Source organism: Neolamprologus brichardi, chromosome 4, assembly GCF_056152115.1.
Source record: "Neolamprologus brichardi isolate AB-2024 chromosome 4, ASM5615211v1, whole genome shotgun sequence".
NCBI lineage: Eukaryota > Metazoa > Chordata > Actinopteri > Cichliformes > Cichlidae > Neolamprologus > Neolamprologus brichardi.
Genome location: NC_142107.1, coordinates 15,020,577 through 15,037,396, shown reverse-complemented (window position 1 = coordinate 15,037,396; position 16,820 = coordinate 15,020,577). Strand labels below are relative to the sequence as shown.

General features: G+C 38.8%; 1 protein-coding gene across 1 annotated transcript; it reads left to right on the top strand.

Moving 5' to 3' along the window:
• Positions 1-7,176: 7,176 nt before the first annotated feature.
• rdh8a (retinol dehydrogenase 8a) lies at positions 7,177-13,732 on the top strand. The gene is made up of 6 exons (XM_006798108.3): positions 7,177-7,538; positions 9,745-9,906; positions 11,265-11,444; positions 12,228-12,321; positions 12,421-12,604; positions 12,711-13,732. Exons 1-6 carry the CDS (start codon positions 7,433-7,435, stop codon positions 12,936-12,938), a joined length of 954 nt encoding a protein of 317 aa, XP_006798171.1. The 5' UTR covers positions 7,177-7,432; the 3' UTR covers positions 12,939-13,732.
• Positions 13,733-16,820: the final 3,088 nt, after the last annotated feature.

Sequence of the window (16,820 nt, the reverse complement as noted above, 5' to 3'; positions counted from 1 at the left end):
AATGCCAAAATATGATTTATGATCAAAGATACTTTTAAAGTATTTTTTTCTAGTATGCAGTCATTATGAAAAAGCTGAATTACAGATCATCTCGAATCTCACAACATTATTTCCTTATGGGCTTTCAGTGTCATTCATTTACGAATGATTTAAAAACAATGTTATTCACTTTAGCCACTGTGGTAACTAATCCACTGTGACTTAATTACCATTACTTATGGAAGAATTATGACTAAGCCTTGGGCAAAAAGTGTTGCATTTTTCTCTGCAGGCTGCTAACATCTGTCTGTAATACAAATTACACAGAGAAGCAATGCGGATTCGGTGCTCTTAGTTAAAACAATGAAAGATGTGGTTGGATGTTGGCGAGTTCACAAGAAAAACAAACAACTGACATCCCTATCTGATCAACTGACGTTTCCTCTACTTGTGGAGAGAAATGTAGGTTAATCTGTCAAAGGCTGTAAAACCCCTGATCTGTCAACGCATCCCAAGAGATACGTGAGCGTGCCACCCACTGTCTGCTGATGATAGGACTTCAATATATCAGACAGCATGTGCTCTTACATAAGACTGTTCACATAACCGCAATTACATACCAAATCATCACATAGTGGGTTCTTTTGCCTTTCTGTCCTATAAAAGGACAGAACTAGCACGTTTGACAGGTGTAAGACTGCCAGGTTGGTTAATCAGCTATCATTTTTGGAATTTAAAAAAGAGCTCTTTGCCCCTGTCTTATGGAAACAACGAATGGATGCAGGATTGCTTCATTAAACATATATAACTCTACTCTACACAACCCTTTACCAAATCCTGCTATAGTGACAGTTTCCACATTGGTCCTCTGACTCTAAGGAAGCATGTGGAAATTTTTACTTTTGCATTTGGCTGGCAACTAAAGGAAAACCGCCAGTCTGGTGATAATTATAAACATTAGAGATGGGAGGGGGGGGACTAAACTAATTAACATTTAAGGACCATGTTTGTTAAATGAGCTGCTCAAACAAATAGGCTAAATGAGCTGAATCAATGGCCACACTCATGCCTACCCTCCTGTGTATCCTTGTCTATGACGTGCCACCATGACTGTGCTTTCTTCTCTAGACAGAAAAGTAATTAAGAGGAAAATTGGTACGGTGAAAAGAAAAGTTCAACACCAAATGAAATTCTTCCACACATATCTGGAAAGCTGCAGACATCCACAGTCCATGAGGACATTTAAAATCAGCAAATTATTTGGTCTAAAGAGTTACAGCATGGTTCCACAGCGGAAGAGTGAACAGCTCTCGCAGGGATCCATCTGTGTACTTTCTTGGCAAGAATCAGATGCAGCTGGCACCATGCTGTTGTTTGTCTTTGCTTTCTTTTTTGACTGTCCTTTTACTAACCTGTAGGTGCATGACAATGTTTTCCTTTAATTTATGCAAAGAAATTAAGGGCCATAGTAAATGTTTCTTTTTTTATGTAGCTACACAAAAAAGGGTTGTGAACCAATTTTTTGATCTTTGAATATTGAGTGCTGATGTCCAAATTATGCAGAATCATGAGCTGTTATAAAAAGGACATTTCTGTGCTTAGAGTTGTGACTTTGTTTTTAGAATTGCTGTCAAGGTTGTTCATTGTATGTTCATTGAGTGATCTGTTACAGCAGCAACTTGAACTCTTCTTCTGGTGCAGCCTGTGAGCTTTTCTTTTAGCACTTCAATTAACACTTTTTTTTTTTGCACCAGAAGCCCACAAACACTTTCATTGCTTTCTTTGCACCCATTCTTCCCCTCTTCGAGTCTCCCTCCCATGCATCGACCCCTAGCTTCTCTTTCCCTTCTTCTCTTTCTTCGCCTCTGTTCTCATGAAGTTTGCATTCCACACCTCCTCTGCAGACTGGACACAAAAGAGCAGAAAGCGCCACTCCTGACCTGCAGCAAACATTCCAGTCCTCTAGACCTTTTCAAACAGCTAGAGTCCATTATCCATTCAGGAGCATCAGCCAGAGCTGTCTTGTTTTTAATGTTACTGCACTGAGATACAACTAACAGAGGGTTAAAACGAGCAAAGTACGTCTGGTACTGTTTGATGTGAAGTCGTAAAATATTACTGAGAGAAAGTAATGTACATTTTAAGCATAAAATTTAAAAAAAATGAGAGGAAAATGTTTAAATGCTTTGCTATTAATTTGTTATAACAAGTTTTAAATTTCACTGTACATTTAGAACAGTGTCTCTTATCACTAAATCTATGTTCAATTATGAAGGAGGAAAACGTTATACTATCAGCTGGAAAAACAGTCGAAACTCAAGGAGCATCTGTTCATGTATCCTTAAAGTCTGTATACAGGAAATTGACTATTAAGTTATAAAAGTTAGGGTTAGAGCGAATAGGAGTGCCATTTTCATGACTTGGACTTTGGCAATGGGGTTAGAGATGATTTGGGTCTTTAGGGCACAGCTGTGCTCAGAGGTGTCTGACTGAGGTGAAAAGTTCTCAGCAAGTATAATGAAAACCATTCTGCTTGAAATGAGGATTTGATGCTGCAGGCATACAAGTATAGATGTGCAGAAGAGAAGGTGGAGAGGAGAACATTTGAGGTTAAATGAGGAGGAGGGTTTACAACAAGGCATTTAAAGCACAGAAAGCCTATGGCATGGAAATGCACGCATGGGCTTGCATTATACCTTCCCCTTTGTCTCTCCTAATTCCTTCTTTGTCTTAGCACCTCAATCCTCTGACATTCCACACAAATAGCTCAGAGGCTGACGGACATCACTGACTGTCCAGTACACCTCCTTTTCTGCATCTACACCTGCAGGCATAAGAAAAAGCATGCGAGGAATATCCAGGCATTACTCCAGCAATTTACATTTACATTCATTTTTCTAGTACAGATCTTCTTTTATCCAGTGACAGATGATCATCTGGGCTCTCTCAGAGGAGCACAACTGACTCCATAAAAAAAATAACAAATAAAAAATATAGACAAATGATTTTAACAGATGTGGGACACTTTTTCCCCCTAACAACCACCTTTAACGACAGTTTAATTGGTGAGGAACCACTTTTGTTAACTTAAATGCACAGCAAAATTGGTCAAATGGCCAAATGGATTAGCAAAAATTTTTTGACAAATGGTGATATTCTTGCATCCAACCATCAATAATGGGCTAAAATTTGGGTTTTACTCCCAATACCCCTACCTATTATCAGACTGTGGTAACTTGATGAAAACCATCATATACGCATCATATAGTTAATGTTGAGATAGATGTTGTTTGTGTTGGATTTATATAAAGGAAAGCAATTTATATAAATTAAGGAAATTTGTGGCAGAAAAATTCAATCGTAGGCCCCGTTGACCTAAAACTAGCATAACTGATGGTAGAGTTTTTAGATGCGCAGCAGATGTATCTAGAAGGCAATGTTTTTTTGTAAAAAATAAAAGAACAAAAAACATATTATGAATGTAGAACGGTAGTAGTCAATAGTGTATTAAATGTTGCCACAACTTCGTGTATCACTATGCAGGGATCCAATGCAAAATGTAACCTATTGATAGATATTTTCAAGCAAGAAATAGTGGAGTATGTTATTTTGTATGTTTTATGACTTTATCATCTGTTTAATTAAAAAGAAATCCTAATCATGTTGCATATATTGGTGTTTATTTTTCTTTAGGTCTTATCACTTCTTAATAAGACCTATTTGTTTTATAATTCACTATTTGTAACTAATTTCACCTTGATTTAATTATGTATAAAAAGACAATAAGGGGTACCACCAGTAGTTATAATGCTATTTTTTAGTTCTTGTTATGTATTTACAATTTCGATCTTAATATATTTTGGTTGTAAGAAGATCTACACTTCACTGTTTTCTTTTAAATTTGGCTGGACACTGACCCAAAAATCCCCTTAATTTTTTTTTGCAGCTGTCTACCTGGCTCTTTTATGGAAGCCATCCCATCAAGTGCTATGTCATAGAATAGCTCAGGCTGTATTAGGCTATATGTGTGTGCTCAGTTCAGTGAACTAACTTAAAGCTTTAAAGAAAAGTATAAATGTTTTTGCACTTTGCATTTAGATCTGCGTGTTATATTTATGAGAGTGAATCAAGGAAAATGTTCATAAATAAATGTTCCTTTAAACTTATATGTATTTATTTTCCTGTAGTTTCTGCAGGTAGTTTTTATATACATATTTATATATATCATAAACAGACAAGGAACCATATATATGCTTCATTGAATTTGATTTGTGACATAAAAATAATACATTTTGGAAAGTCCATGTATTTTAATGAGTAGCCTATGTGGTGACTTACTTTTGTGAAGACGGCTCTTGCTTTAAGACTAGTTTCTCCTAAGGTCTGAGTGATGTTTTATTCACTTTTATATATTATATATATGCTCAGGCCTCAATGGGCCATAAATAATATAAAAGGTCATTAATTTGTTGCAAATAATTGCACAGTTTTTTTCTTATTTTGCAGAACCATATGCATTTTTTCTTATATTACTACTTTTGGTTGCTTATGGTTTTACTGATCTGTTCTGGCACTTAAATATCAGTAAGCCAAATGATTGAGTATAACCAAGTATATAAGCTTAATTTACACTGAAACACCTGCTGTTGTAAAAGTCTGGTTTATCTGACAATGCAAATTCTGTTACTTTAATGTTCTAATTTTAATTTCTGTTTTCACTGTGACAGTCAGGTTTTAAATAAGCTGTCATTAGCTTTGTGAGACAGCAAGAAAAAAAACTGGGCCTCAGTCAGTGTAGGCTGAAAGTCTGCTCTGTGTTGTCAGCAAAATATGGTCTTTATCACAAGCAGTGATGACTAGAAGTCCATGACAATCACTTTTGTACTGTGTGTTCTAATTTTGAATAAAACAGTCACAGAAAGCATTCAGAGCCCTTCCACTACCATTTTAAATGAATAAAATTGGCATTTACCCCAATGTACTCTTATGAACTCATGATAATAGTGCAATTTTGTTTATAGAAAGGATAAGAAATTTATTAAAGAGAAAAAAAAGAAAATCTCTCATATGTAGATGTTTTTATACTTTTTGCTGTGGCACTCTGGTCTGTAGTCAGGTGCATCTTGTTTGCTTTAAATATCCTCATGATGTATATACAGCTTTACTGGAGCCCAACCTGTTTCAAACTAAATAATTTAGAAAGAAATGACTAGATCAGGGTAAAGCAAATAAAACCAGGAATTCAGAAGCTTATAAACTTGTTTATAGCGCAGTAGCCTCAGTAATGGATGAAGTTTGAAGCTACTAGTTGTCCTGCTGTATTGAGTAAAAGAGCAAACTGGGAGGTGACCAAGACCCAGAACAAGAACGCAACAATCACTCTCAAAGAGCTTCAGGACCTGGAAGAACATGCCAGCACCTCAACAAGGTTAGCTGAATTTAACCAGTCTGGCCTTTACGGTTGAACAGTCCCTGAGCAGAAGGCCTCAAGGTATATTTCCAAAACAGCATTTAAAAGCATTTGACAGATGACACAGATGACATTTCTTTTGTCCAGTGAGTGAAATGTTGATCTGAGCAGACCTCGAAACATTATATTTGCTTAAAACCAGGCACTGCACATCATTATCTAATATCATTTGTTGTTGAAGTGTGGTGGTGAAAACATCAAGCTGTGGTGTGCTTTGCAGCAGTGGGAACAGGGTGATTAGAGAGCTAAAAGAAAACATGGCACTTCACAGCTGCTTTTGAATCAGTCAGATTAACTTTGACAGAATTTACCAAAAAATGCTAATTCTATTTCTTAGCTGAACCAGCAATACAGGGGAAACAAGCAGCTACAGGCAGCTACAAGTTTACACCATCCAGGTCCACATAGTAGTTAAATAAATGCAAAGACTTTTGTAAAAGGGAAATGTAACCATAAGAATTGTAAGTGGAAGTATGTGAAATACTGATTACTTTCAATAGCTTATTCACTTATTAGTCACTTTAAAATAGGCTCCAGCCCCCGCGATCCTGATATGGATAAGCAGAAGAGAATGGATGGATGGATAATTACCTTAGATTACTCTTTAGAGCAAGGGCTAGAAGCATCCACCATATATGTCAGACCATATAAAGCAGCACAGAATGACACCACATGACCATTTCTCAGCATCTCTTCTTCTGACTATCACAGCTGACAAATCTTTCTTGACATTAACAAATGCAGCTGACATCAAATAATGGCACTTAACTAATCAACCAAACAAAACGACATTAACCTCTGAACAGACGTATTACAAACACTAATTCACTAATGTTATGCGTGCACTCTTCCCCAATCATACACCATCTTCCTAAACAACCAGTCAAGACTTTGATCAAAAAGCATAAATGTTTACTCTTCTACCATTGTGTGAGAATCATTCCTTTTTCAGTGTAACAGTTTGCACGTGCTTGCATCACATTTAGCAACAGGCCCAAACATGACAGACGCTGAGTACTGCACTACAGTATTTCATTAGAAAAAAAAGAAGCAAGTTTCATTTGAGGTCTTATCAGAGCACCTTTGACCCTCTCACAACATGAACCAAGAACAGAGTCCACTGGTCAACATAACAGCCATTTGGTAACAGCACTGCTAAAAAACAAACTCTGAATATTCTTCCCATGTTTTTAATAGCCTTATTACCTGAATGGACAACAATATCGCAGTTAACATTGTTTATGTTATTTTGTGGGGGCACGATGAGGTCAGAAAGCCTCAGTGCTATTTCAGTGCGCTGCGCCTACCTTACCACTAGGTGTCAGTGGAATGCAGAGCATTAAGTAAATACCTTTACACTAAATTTCAGCAAAGGTTGGAATGTTTTATAAATAACCTAAAGCTGGCGAGTATATGTGTGTGTATTTCTCCGTGTGTCTGTGTGTGCAGCTATATGTGGACCTGTTATTTTAAAAGCCCGTTTAAATAGTATGCTTTAGCTTATTTTTAGTTTATGCTAAGTAGATTCTAATTAAATTAACGCATTACAGTGTTGAATCATAGGATAGGCAACTTACTGAAAAAGCCCTGATCAAGGTTTTATCTGGAGCATTGTGACGATTAACTCCATGATTACTGTTACAGTTGCTGGGGTCACCAACTCAGAAATCAAATAAGCACTGCCCCCTCTACGCACGCGCGTGCACGTCCACACATTTTTAAGGAAATTAACTAGGCTACTTTTTCTAGGGCAGTCGGCACCTATCAAGTAACTGCAAGGGGTGTTTGCGGTATCACGTCTTTTTTTGAGGGGGGGTGTTTACTGATTTTTATGAAACATGTGACTGAATTAGGCGCTCACATGGCTGCTGTGGCTGCATGATCGGCTTTAGTTTTTTAAAGTTCGGTTATCGGTAGCTCCCTCGGCTGGGACCATCTGGAGCAGAAGACCCCTGAAAAACACTGCGCGTATACGGACAAATCATGGCGAACAGTGGGCAGAAAGTTGTGCTGATCACCGGCTGCTCCTCCGGCATCGGGTTACGAATTGCCGTCATCCTGGCCAAAGATGAAAAGAGTCGTTACCATGGTAAATGCGCTTTCTTCTACATTGTTTGTTTGATCGGTGCTGTTTGTAACAAGCCTGTAATATTGTGGTTCGCTTGAAATATAATTTCGTGCTTATTTTTCCCTGCAACACGCTGCAAGCTTCCTTTACGCATAAAGTTTGATCAAGTTTCATGCGCAACGCTCCGTCTAAACGCTCATACGTGATCTAGCATGGGTTAAATTAAAATGCTAACCCCTGTAATATCGGATCCATATCCCTTTGTAAGGACTGGGATTCGGTCGCCCCTTTGACTCGACTATTATCATCTGAAAGCGCAGTTTCCAGGGTAGGGCTCTGCAAGGATGCCGCTTGCCAGGCAGGATTCATAAAAGAGGTCTTGTCAGTTCTCTTTCAAGTGACTTCTCCAGCACAAAGCCCCCTTTTATTGCAGTGAATTGTAGACCGCCTGCTCCGGTTTAGTGCCGTGTCTAATGTGCCCATAGTCCCCTCACTGGAGCGAGTGTTGAAAGGGGGACAAAGTTTGAGACCTGTACAAGCGAGGGTTCACTCTAAAGCAAGGGCCTTGTTTGAAGTCTTCATTGGTAGGCAGTGGAGTTAAGGTTTCACACTTTGACACTGTTGGTCCTCTCCTGCTTCCCAGCTATTATTGATGTCACTGGAGGAATTAGAACTGAATCAAAAAATCCTCCTGTGTCAATCTGTGGAGCCTCAGACAGAATTATGTTAGAGGGGTTTGTACCAAGAGCCTTGTGACCAGATTTTGTTTTTAGCTATGACTCTAAACTGTATAATTTGCCATAAAGCTACAGTCAGCCCTTGCTTACTTTGACAGGTTATGGACAGTTAGAATTGTCATTATTAACATGGTAAACCTTGTTTGTTTTTTTTGTTTTGTTTTTTTCTCTGTCTCTTGTTAGGGGCCACTGGGATATGATGGGATTTATTACTGCGAAATAGATGAGGAAAACAAAACCTCCCTCCCTCCCAACACTGGTTTGGTTTGAACAGTGTGACCTGCTTTCAATAAGGCCACATCTTGGCGATTGCATTGATCTGCTCTATTCCTTAGGAAATCCAACTGAGATTAAATATTGCGTTGTGCACTAAGTAGGAATTAGTTGCAGTGACATGGATGAAATTCAGAGAAGGCCTTAAAATACCCCTGTGTTTGCAGTGTGGTTCATTCAAGAATAGTTAAGCTGCCCAGTTGTAATTCCTTCAGGAGCATTTAGAACAATAGACCTCTTGTTCATGTCTTATTCAAAACGCAAAGCTTTCTGTTGCTTCCTTGAAACCTTTCCTGGACATCCTGGTCTAAAGTAGACCCAATTACTCTTCACAAGATGTTGTTTATGCATAGAGCATATATGACAGACACACAGACAGACAGCTAGATAGATAGACATTGTTATACATCATGTTGCATCAGTAACACTGCACAGCAGTCCAAGCCTCCACAGCAAAGCGGTCCAAATCTGATTACTTATCCAACCTCATCTCTGTTCACATGAGAATAAGGTGAGGATTTGCTTTTGTCTGCCAATGACAACAGGTAGACTTAGGTAAATGTTTGAATAAGAGGTTGTTTATTCCTGCCTATTGCCATTGTGCAACACCAGTGCCTCTGTTTTCTCAGTTACATAACGCCAGTCTGCCAAGTGTAAGCAGAACACACAAAAAGGAAGAAGCTGTGGAAGCCAAGTCAGCGGCGCTTATATTCATTGTTGTTGGTCATGGTAGATTCCTCCGCTTTATGTAGGTTAATGTTCCCCAGCGGGTAAAGTTCAGAGGAAATCAATTCTGTCCCCTGTAAACTAACAGGCGTGGTCTTTTCCAGGAACTCTGACCCACACGTCTGAGTGTCACTATCTGAGCATGTGTGGGTGCTTGTTTGTTTTTACACTGGTGTGTTTGTCCAAGAAGAAACGTTAATTTAGTAACGTCACTTGAGTCCTCTGTCACTTCTTCAGCATTAAAAATATAATGATTGCATTAATACTTTCATATTAAATGCAACAGTGATAGTCAGAAAAATGTGTAAATGCATTAATATCTTAAAATAATAAACTATTCAAATACTGATAATTTTAAGTGCTCCTCACATTCCTAAACATTTCTTTGCCGCTTCAAGTTGTGTTAGATGACACTTTTCCGCTATCATATTTATTTTTGCAAAGTCTGAAGCCACATTATCTCCATACAGTTCTCTGTGTCTCCCTATCAGTCATTGCCACGATGCGGGACCTGAAGAAGAAGGACAAGTTGGTGGAGGCAGCTGGAGACGCATATGGAAAGACCTTGACGTTGCTTCCATTAGATGTGTGTAGCGATGAGTCCGTCAGGCAGTGCGTCAATAACGTTAAGGACCGCCATATTGATATTCTGAGTGAGTGGGACACAAAGTGTATCTCTTTAAAAAGCAGGTCACGATGATCGATTCTCTGTCCTTGGATAAGTCTATGTTTGGTGTTTTATTATGTGTTTTACAAGAGTTCATACACAGAATTATTTTTTTAACATATGATGGAACACTATTGTTCTGCTTCATTTTATAGTTTTGCGTATTCAATATAAAGTCTATGCTATTATTGGGGAGAGCTGCTTTTTTATTTCAATAAATATAATATCATAGACATAGATTTTATTTAATCACACTGGGGAAATTCAACTGTTTACAGCAGCTCAAGAAACAGGAAGAAAAGGTGAATTAGAGATGTATGCAAAAACACTATAATATGTACAGATGGTTACAATATGTAAATAAAATGCAGTGAGAATGATAATAATATACATGTATTTATAAAAAGTAAGCCCTGTGCTATTGCTAAAGTTATAACAACAGTTCAGGACAAAGGCTTTGATTATTCGTGAAACAAATATTTTAAACAGTAGGTGCACTTGTTGACACTTAGAGTATGTGGAGGGAGGAGTCTGAGTCTTAAAATTCCAGTGGTCAGAAAGATTATGGACCAAAACTGAATGGGCTACCACATTAATATCCCGAGAGAGAGTTAGCTGAAGCTAAGCTTACAGCACTGTGCAGCTGCAATACTTTATTTTTCTGAACAGTAATCCTCACAACTAAAATCTCACAATGTGTGACCAAGTAATTTTATAGTGCAGTAATGTCCATTTTACCAGATCTTCTGAATACGTAACGCTTTTCACTTATGGTCCTTAAACCTTTAGCCTGGATAAAGTATCTATTTATAAACCTGTCTCCATCTTAGTCTAAATCCAGCATTAAATCCCCTTTCGCCTAATTACTCAAGACCCAAAGGCTCTTCAGTCTGGCGTTACGTCAGACCTTCATGTTGTTGTCACATACTGACATCTGGTGGCAGTATCAAGTAAAACCAGCTTTGTCAAAGGAGCTTGTAAAGAAAAGCGTCTGGACTTCTTTAAGCTGCTTGAAGACGTTTCACCTCTCATCCGAGAAGCTTCTTCAGTTCTAGGGTCAAATGGCAAAGAGTCCCAGATTGACCTTAGAACTGAAGAAGCTTCTCGGATGAGAGGTGAAACGTCTTCAAGCAGCTTAAAGAAGTCCAGATGCTTTTCTTTACAATCTCCTTTGACTACGATGACCTGGATGACTGAGAACCTTCACAGACATAAAACCATCTTTAACTAACAAATGGTCTAATGAAGTAATAAAGTCAAATATCGCTCTATTTCTGTTTGTTTTTGTTTTTTGATCATTGCATTTATGGACAATCCATTATCTGTGTGTCTGTTTCCTGCCAGTCAACAATGCAGGTGTGGGCTTGCTTGGACCTGTGGAAAGCATCAGCATTGAGGAGATGAAAAAAGTATTTGAGACCAACTTCTTTGGAGTGGTTCGTATGATCAAAGAAGTGATGCCAGACATGAAGAAGAGGCGTTCGGGGCACATTATCGTCATGAGCAGCGTCATGGGTCTTCAGGGTATGAGTATAATTAGTTATGCATAAGAAAATTTGTAGTGCTATTCTAACTGAACGTCAAAAACATTTTGAGAATGACAAATTACAATAAACCGTGTAATAGACCGTTTATTGTAATCTATTAAGCTACATGTAGGTTCTAAATCTGGCAACTTTGGTTGGTATAAGGCTTACTGGATTCCTGCATATCAAAAGAGAACATATTGAATATACATTTTGAAGATTAAAGAGTCAACACTCTCCATAATCACTCATAATGACTTGCAAAACACTGCACGTGTTCCAAAATTTTAGCTTGGTATGAGCTGACATTGTTTTATCCAAAAGGAAAGTTAATAGCATTTTTATCTTTATGGTTTGAGGTTATATCTGTAGATTTAGTAGATGAAACTGTTAGGTAATTTAAAAGTTTTTTTAAAATTCATTATCATATTAATATTATTATTCGTTGGTCTCTGTTTCACATTTCCAGTAGAGCTCTGACAACTTACAGTAATTTGAGTCAAACTGCAAGTTCTTGCAAAGAATTTTTAGTGTTTGTTTTAACTTGTTTGAAGTAGCATAATGGTGGCCTCCAGCAAAGCAGGTTAGACGCTTTCTGATAAACTGCTGAATTAGCTTGCATAATGTCTGCCACTTGTGTTGTCCTGCCTGCTACTTTTTTTAAACCCCAGTCCTTTATCTGTAAATCAAGTGAGTGATTTCTATTCTTGATTGAGTACTTTGAAATCTCATTTTACGGTGCATTGAGCTTCTTCATCTCCTCTTGTTGTTCTTTAATCAGGCGTGGTATTCAACGATGTTTACACTGCTTCTAAGTTTGCAATGGAGGGCTTCTGTGAGAGTTTGGCTGTGCAACTGATGAAGTTCAATATCAGGTAGATTACCCTCTTTCCTCTATTCTTCCTTCACATGTGTCTTTATTTTCTACTGAAAATACCATCCCCACTGATCACACTGTATCTAACTTACCCCAGGTTGTCCATGATTGAGCCTGGCCCAGTGCACACTGAATTTGAAACGAAAATGATGGAGGATGTGGCTAAGATGGAGTATCCTGGTGCGGATGCTGACACAGTTCGTTATTTTAAAGACGTTTACCTGCCATCATCAATAGATATATTTGAGGCCATGGGCCAAACACCAGATGACATAGCTAAGGTAAAAGAATTGGTTTCTAACCAGTACACTGAACCCAGTTCAGGAATTTGTGTTGATGTTCTGCGTGCAGCCGTTAAAATGTTCTGTTGCTTCTTGTCTTTTCCAGTGCACTAAAAAGGTTATTGAGTCAAACAACCCTCGCTTCAGGAATCTGACCAACAGCCTCTACACACCCATTGTGGCCCTGAAATATGCCGATGAGACTGGAGGCCTGTCTGTAAACACATTCTACAATCTACTCTTCAACTTCGGCCCTCTCATGCACATCACCATGAGCATCCTCAAGTGTTTGACGTGCAGCTGCCTGCGTAGACGCACCATCTCACCTAACTGAAGATGGAGTGTGTAATTCTGTCACTTAACTTTAACCTCCCAGTTTGTTGAACGGAGGTTTCCTGAACAGCAGGTAGACTAGAGCAAGTAACCTGGAGAGAAGAGCCACCTTTTAGTTTAAAGACAGAGCCACAATAAGCTTCTCAAGACAACATGCACAGCTGCACAAGTTTGTCACGGAGATGTTATATGTAGGGTGACCTCATGTACTGACACAGAAACATGCATACACCACAACACAGACATACAAACAACACACACATTGGATTATTGTATATATAATGTGACGAGGAACTCATGCCAGAGTCTGGGTGGTATGGCAAGAACTGAACAGCTGCTTTGTAAGTTGTTGGATATATATGTCGTTAAATGAAAACGTAAAGATGGAACTTAAGATGGAAACACATGGACAGATGTCAAAGCACAAGAAATAAATTAAGATGATGAGAGAAACCATAAAATGATAATAAATATCACAATCACAATACCATAAGTTGCAACCTAGGTATTGTTTCATTACTCATCAGAGTAATGACATATAAGACAGAGTCAGAATATATGATAAATATATATATAAATATTTCATCTTTTGTTCTTCAGTGCCCTTAATTTTATGTTCACCTTAATATAATGTTCTCATGGTCATAACTGCTGTTGAATCATATTTCTAATCTTTGATAAACCGAATGTTTGTTTGTTTTGGGGTTTTCTTTTTTTTTTCAAGTTTTACGAAGGGCTGGATCAGATACTTTTACCAAGCAAATTAATGGAAAAAATAAAGTGAATTCTGATTTACTCTGAATGTTTTTTTAAGAACACAAATAACAAAAAACGTGACCACTTTGACTTTGAAAGCTCTCTGTCTGACAGACTCAGTCGACACCACAGGGGGGCGGCATTTCACTGTTTTACCCTGACTCCCAACCTGTGGATTATACGGGACATGCACTGATTTTTACAGTGTTTTTCACACAAAAGCACAGTTTTCAACAAAATATTCCATTTGCCTGAAGTAGTTCTGGGGTCCTGACATTGTGCTTTCTGGCTCACCAGTATGGTCTACTGAGACATCTGGTGCACTGAAACTTCACCTGTGTTTTCCTACTGCTGAGAAGCAGCTGAAGTTGTCCAGGAACTGGTATCTACTTGAGACAGACAAGTAGGACAATATTTAATTAAATTAGTTTGAGAAACTGGCCATTACACTTATTTTTCACTAGCTATATTTGTAACAATTGATCTATTAGTAATAAATGTATTAAGGTCAAACCCTATGGATATTTTGAAAATACTGGTTTAAAAAAATATAATAAGAGAATGTGTTCAAAAATCATTTTTTAATTTCATACACAGGTCAAAACAAAAACTCCTGCATAAGGCCAATTTTTGAGCACACACTTAAATTTTTGTCAGTGAGACAAATTGTCTGTGCTTATGCACAAAAATTAGCATGTGTTTGCATGCATGTGAATGTGTTTGTGAATGTGTTATAAGACCATGTCTATGGGCCAAGATAGTGATCTGTTGATGGATATAAAGAGGTCATGGCCTGCTCCCCATCAAAACCCCTCCCTTGAACCCCCAACCCTCTCACACACACACCCGGCTTTGTGCCGTGTGAGAGAATGTGACCTGGTTCCCATCCCTGAGGAGGGGTGAAAACTATTGACAACCTCAGACACATTTTGCGCAGCCCCGAGCCTCCCTCTCCAGCTGGCCCTCTTAGCCTATCAGGCCTGGACCCCCTGGTCCTGGTCCACAGTGGGTGAGGCCTGCAGTATGGCCAAAGCAGTCTAGCCATTCTTCCTACGCACTCTGCCCTGTCACATTTTGCTATGACCTTCCATGCACAAAGCTGTTTACACACACCTAGTCTGAATGCACGGACAGTGCAACTGGTTGCAGACCTGTAGTTTCTGCACAGTGTACAATGAGTGCAGTGCCTCGGCTCTGTGTATGTGTCTTCATCAGAGGCGACAGCTCAGCACAATGGAACAAAGACACTGTCAATCACAATCAAATGGGTGTGTGTACAGGGGTTGGAGGGGAAGGGGAATAGGGAATCTGAGGAGGTTGGGGGAGGAGTCTGTATGTTCTGAATGTTCAGGGGGATGCCAAGACCCAATGTGGGACACCGAAGGCTAATGGCAGGGGGTGGGGTGTGTCGCACTTGGGAAAATGAGAATTAGGGTGCCTAGACCTGAATGGAAGACCTATTTACTAACTGAATGAACACAAGAGTTAAAGCAAAGTCTCATTAAACAAGAGGTCTTATTAAACCATTGTTTTGCACCTTTGTTTCACAATTGAGAATGTCATTGCAATATAATGAGGGTAATGCGATGTGGTTAGGTCTTCCCTTAATTGTAACCCTGTCACAATTTCTGAGCCTGTAAACATACTCTGGCTCTGCCCTTATGCAGCCTTGATGTGTACTTAGTAATCAACCACTTGCATTTTCGGACAGAAAATATATGAGTACAAACAGCTGAATGAAAGAAGGAGAACCTCAGTAGTTATCTTTGGCATGTTAGTGGGATACATTCTTTTCAATCTGTCTGCATGGGCATTTTACCACATCCAGCTTTCACTGTCATCTTCACCACCAAATAACCACACCTAAGCCTGAAACCGACAGTAATAAGAAAACAGAGAGTCAAAGATCAAAAAGAAAAAGATAGATGCAAAGGACAGAAATTTGTGAGAACCAAGCTGTGAAAATGAGGGCAGACAGGAAGAGAAGGGAAGTGCAAAAAGGCAAAGAGAAAGGGAAAGAGACAGAGGCGTGGGATGCTACTCAAAGTGATGCTGACGTCTAGACAGGGTGCTTCAGTTTGATCCCAGGTCAGCTAGGATTATCCAACTTCTATTTTTACTCCAATTTCTATTTAAAAACATTTTGACTATCTGTGAATGATATTACAGAAAAAATAATAAAAACGGCTGCATTAATTTCAATAGGAGCAGAAAGGTATAATTGAGAGATTAACTGTATATGCCATAACTATACTTTGTACTCATCTGCATCTTTCTGTGCTCAGTTGTCTTCTCCTTGCTACACTAGTACACATCCTTACTCGTCTTCCTTTTTCACAGGAGGCTGCTGTCCTCATAAAAGTTTATCTGAGCAAGCTCCTCCTCCTCACAAATTGTTGCAATTTATTTCATTTTGAACAATACAGCCTGTGTGTACAGGAAACAATTGAACATCATCATATCAACCAAGAATTTGCAATTTGTTCAAAGGAGTCCAAAATTGCTTTACTGGTACGCAGTAGACATTAGACAAAATTTAAGTAAAAGCAACAGTTCTTAAAGGTTTAATTCTTATGGGAAAAATGGGTTTAAGTGGCCGAGAAAACCTGGAACGAGGCTGCATGTGAATGGAGATGTAGCCACATGGGGCACATTACTATCCTTAAAGTTGAAGTGAGGTCTGAGGGGAACTATCTGTCTTCATATAATAAAAACAGGAGAAGCCCTAGTTGCCCTGTGGCGGACTTTTGGTAGCTGGGTTCATTAGGGCAGCATAATCCACAGAGAGAAACAAAAAACACAACCGCTTCTCCATCTCCCTTGTTTTCTGTCACTTCTTGATTTCTGGCATTCCCTTCCTCTTTCCTCTGCGTTATATCTGAGCCACACAGTCTGGCTCCCCTTTCCGCTGTCCTTCTCCATAGCTCCACTGTGCAATGACCTCTTACAGACTCAACACGGGTCACTTGGAGAGGGCGTCATTAGCTCACATTCTGAGTAGAGCTTGTTTTCAAGGTCATTCAGGATTATTTAGAATTAAAAAAAAATCTTGGCCCTCACCATACACAATGTTTTACAGACACAGAACTCCTATTGTCACAGTCATTACAACATTAGTGTTGTCCAC

Bases quoted from the DNA above. Each gene is read 5' to 3' on its own strand.
- rdh8a (XM_006798108.3), top strand. From the start codon at position 7,433: ATGGCGAACAGTGGGCAGAAAGTTGTGCTGATCACCGGCTGCTCCTCC. The intron at 9,907-11,264 runs GTGAGTGGGACA...GTTTCCTGCCAG, and splicing joins CCGCCATATTGATATTCTGA to TCAACAATGCAGGTGTGGGC. The intron at 11,445-12,227 runs GTATGAGTATAA...TTCTTTAATCAG, and splicing joins CAGCGTCATGGGTCTTCAGG to GCGTGGTATTCAACGATGTT.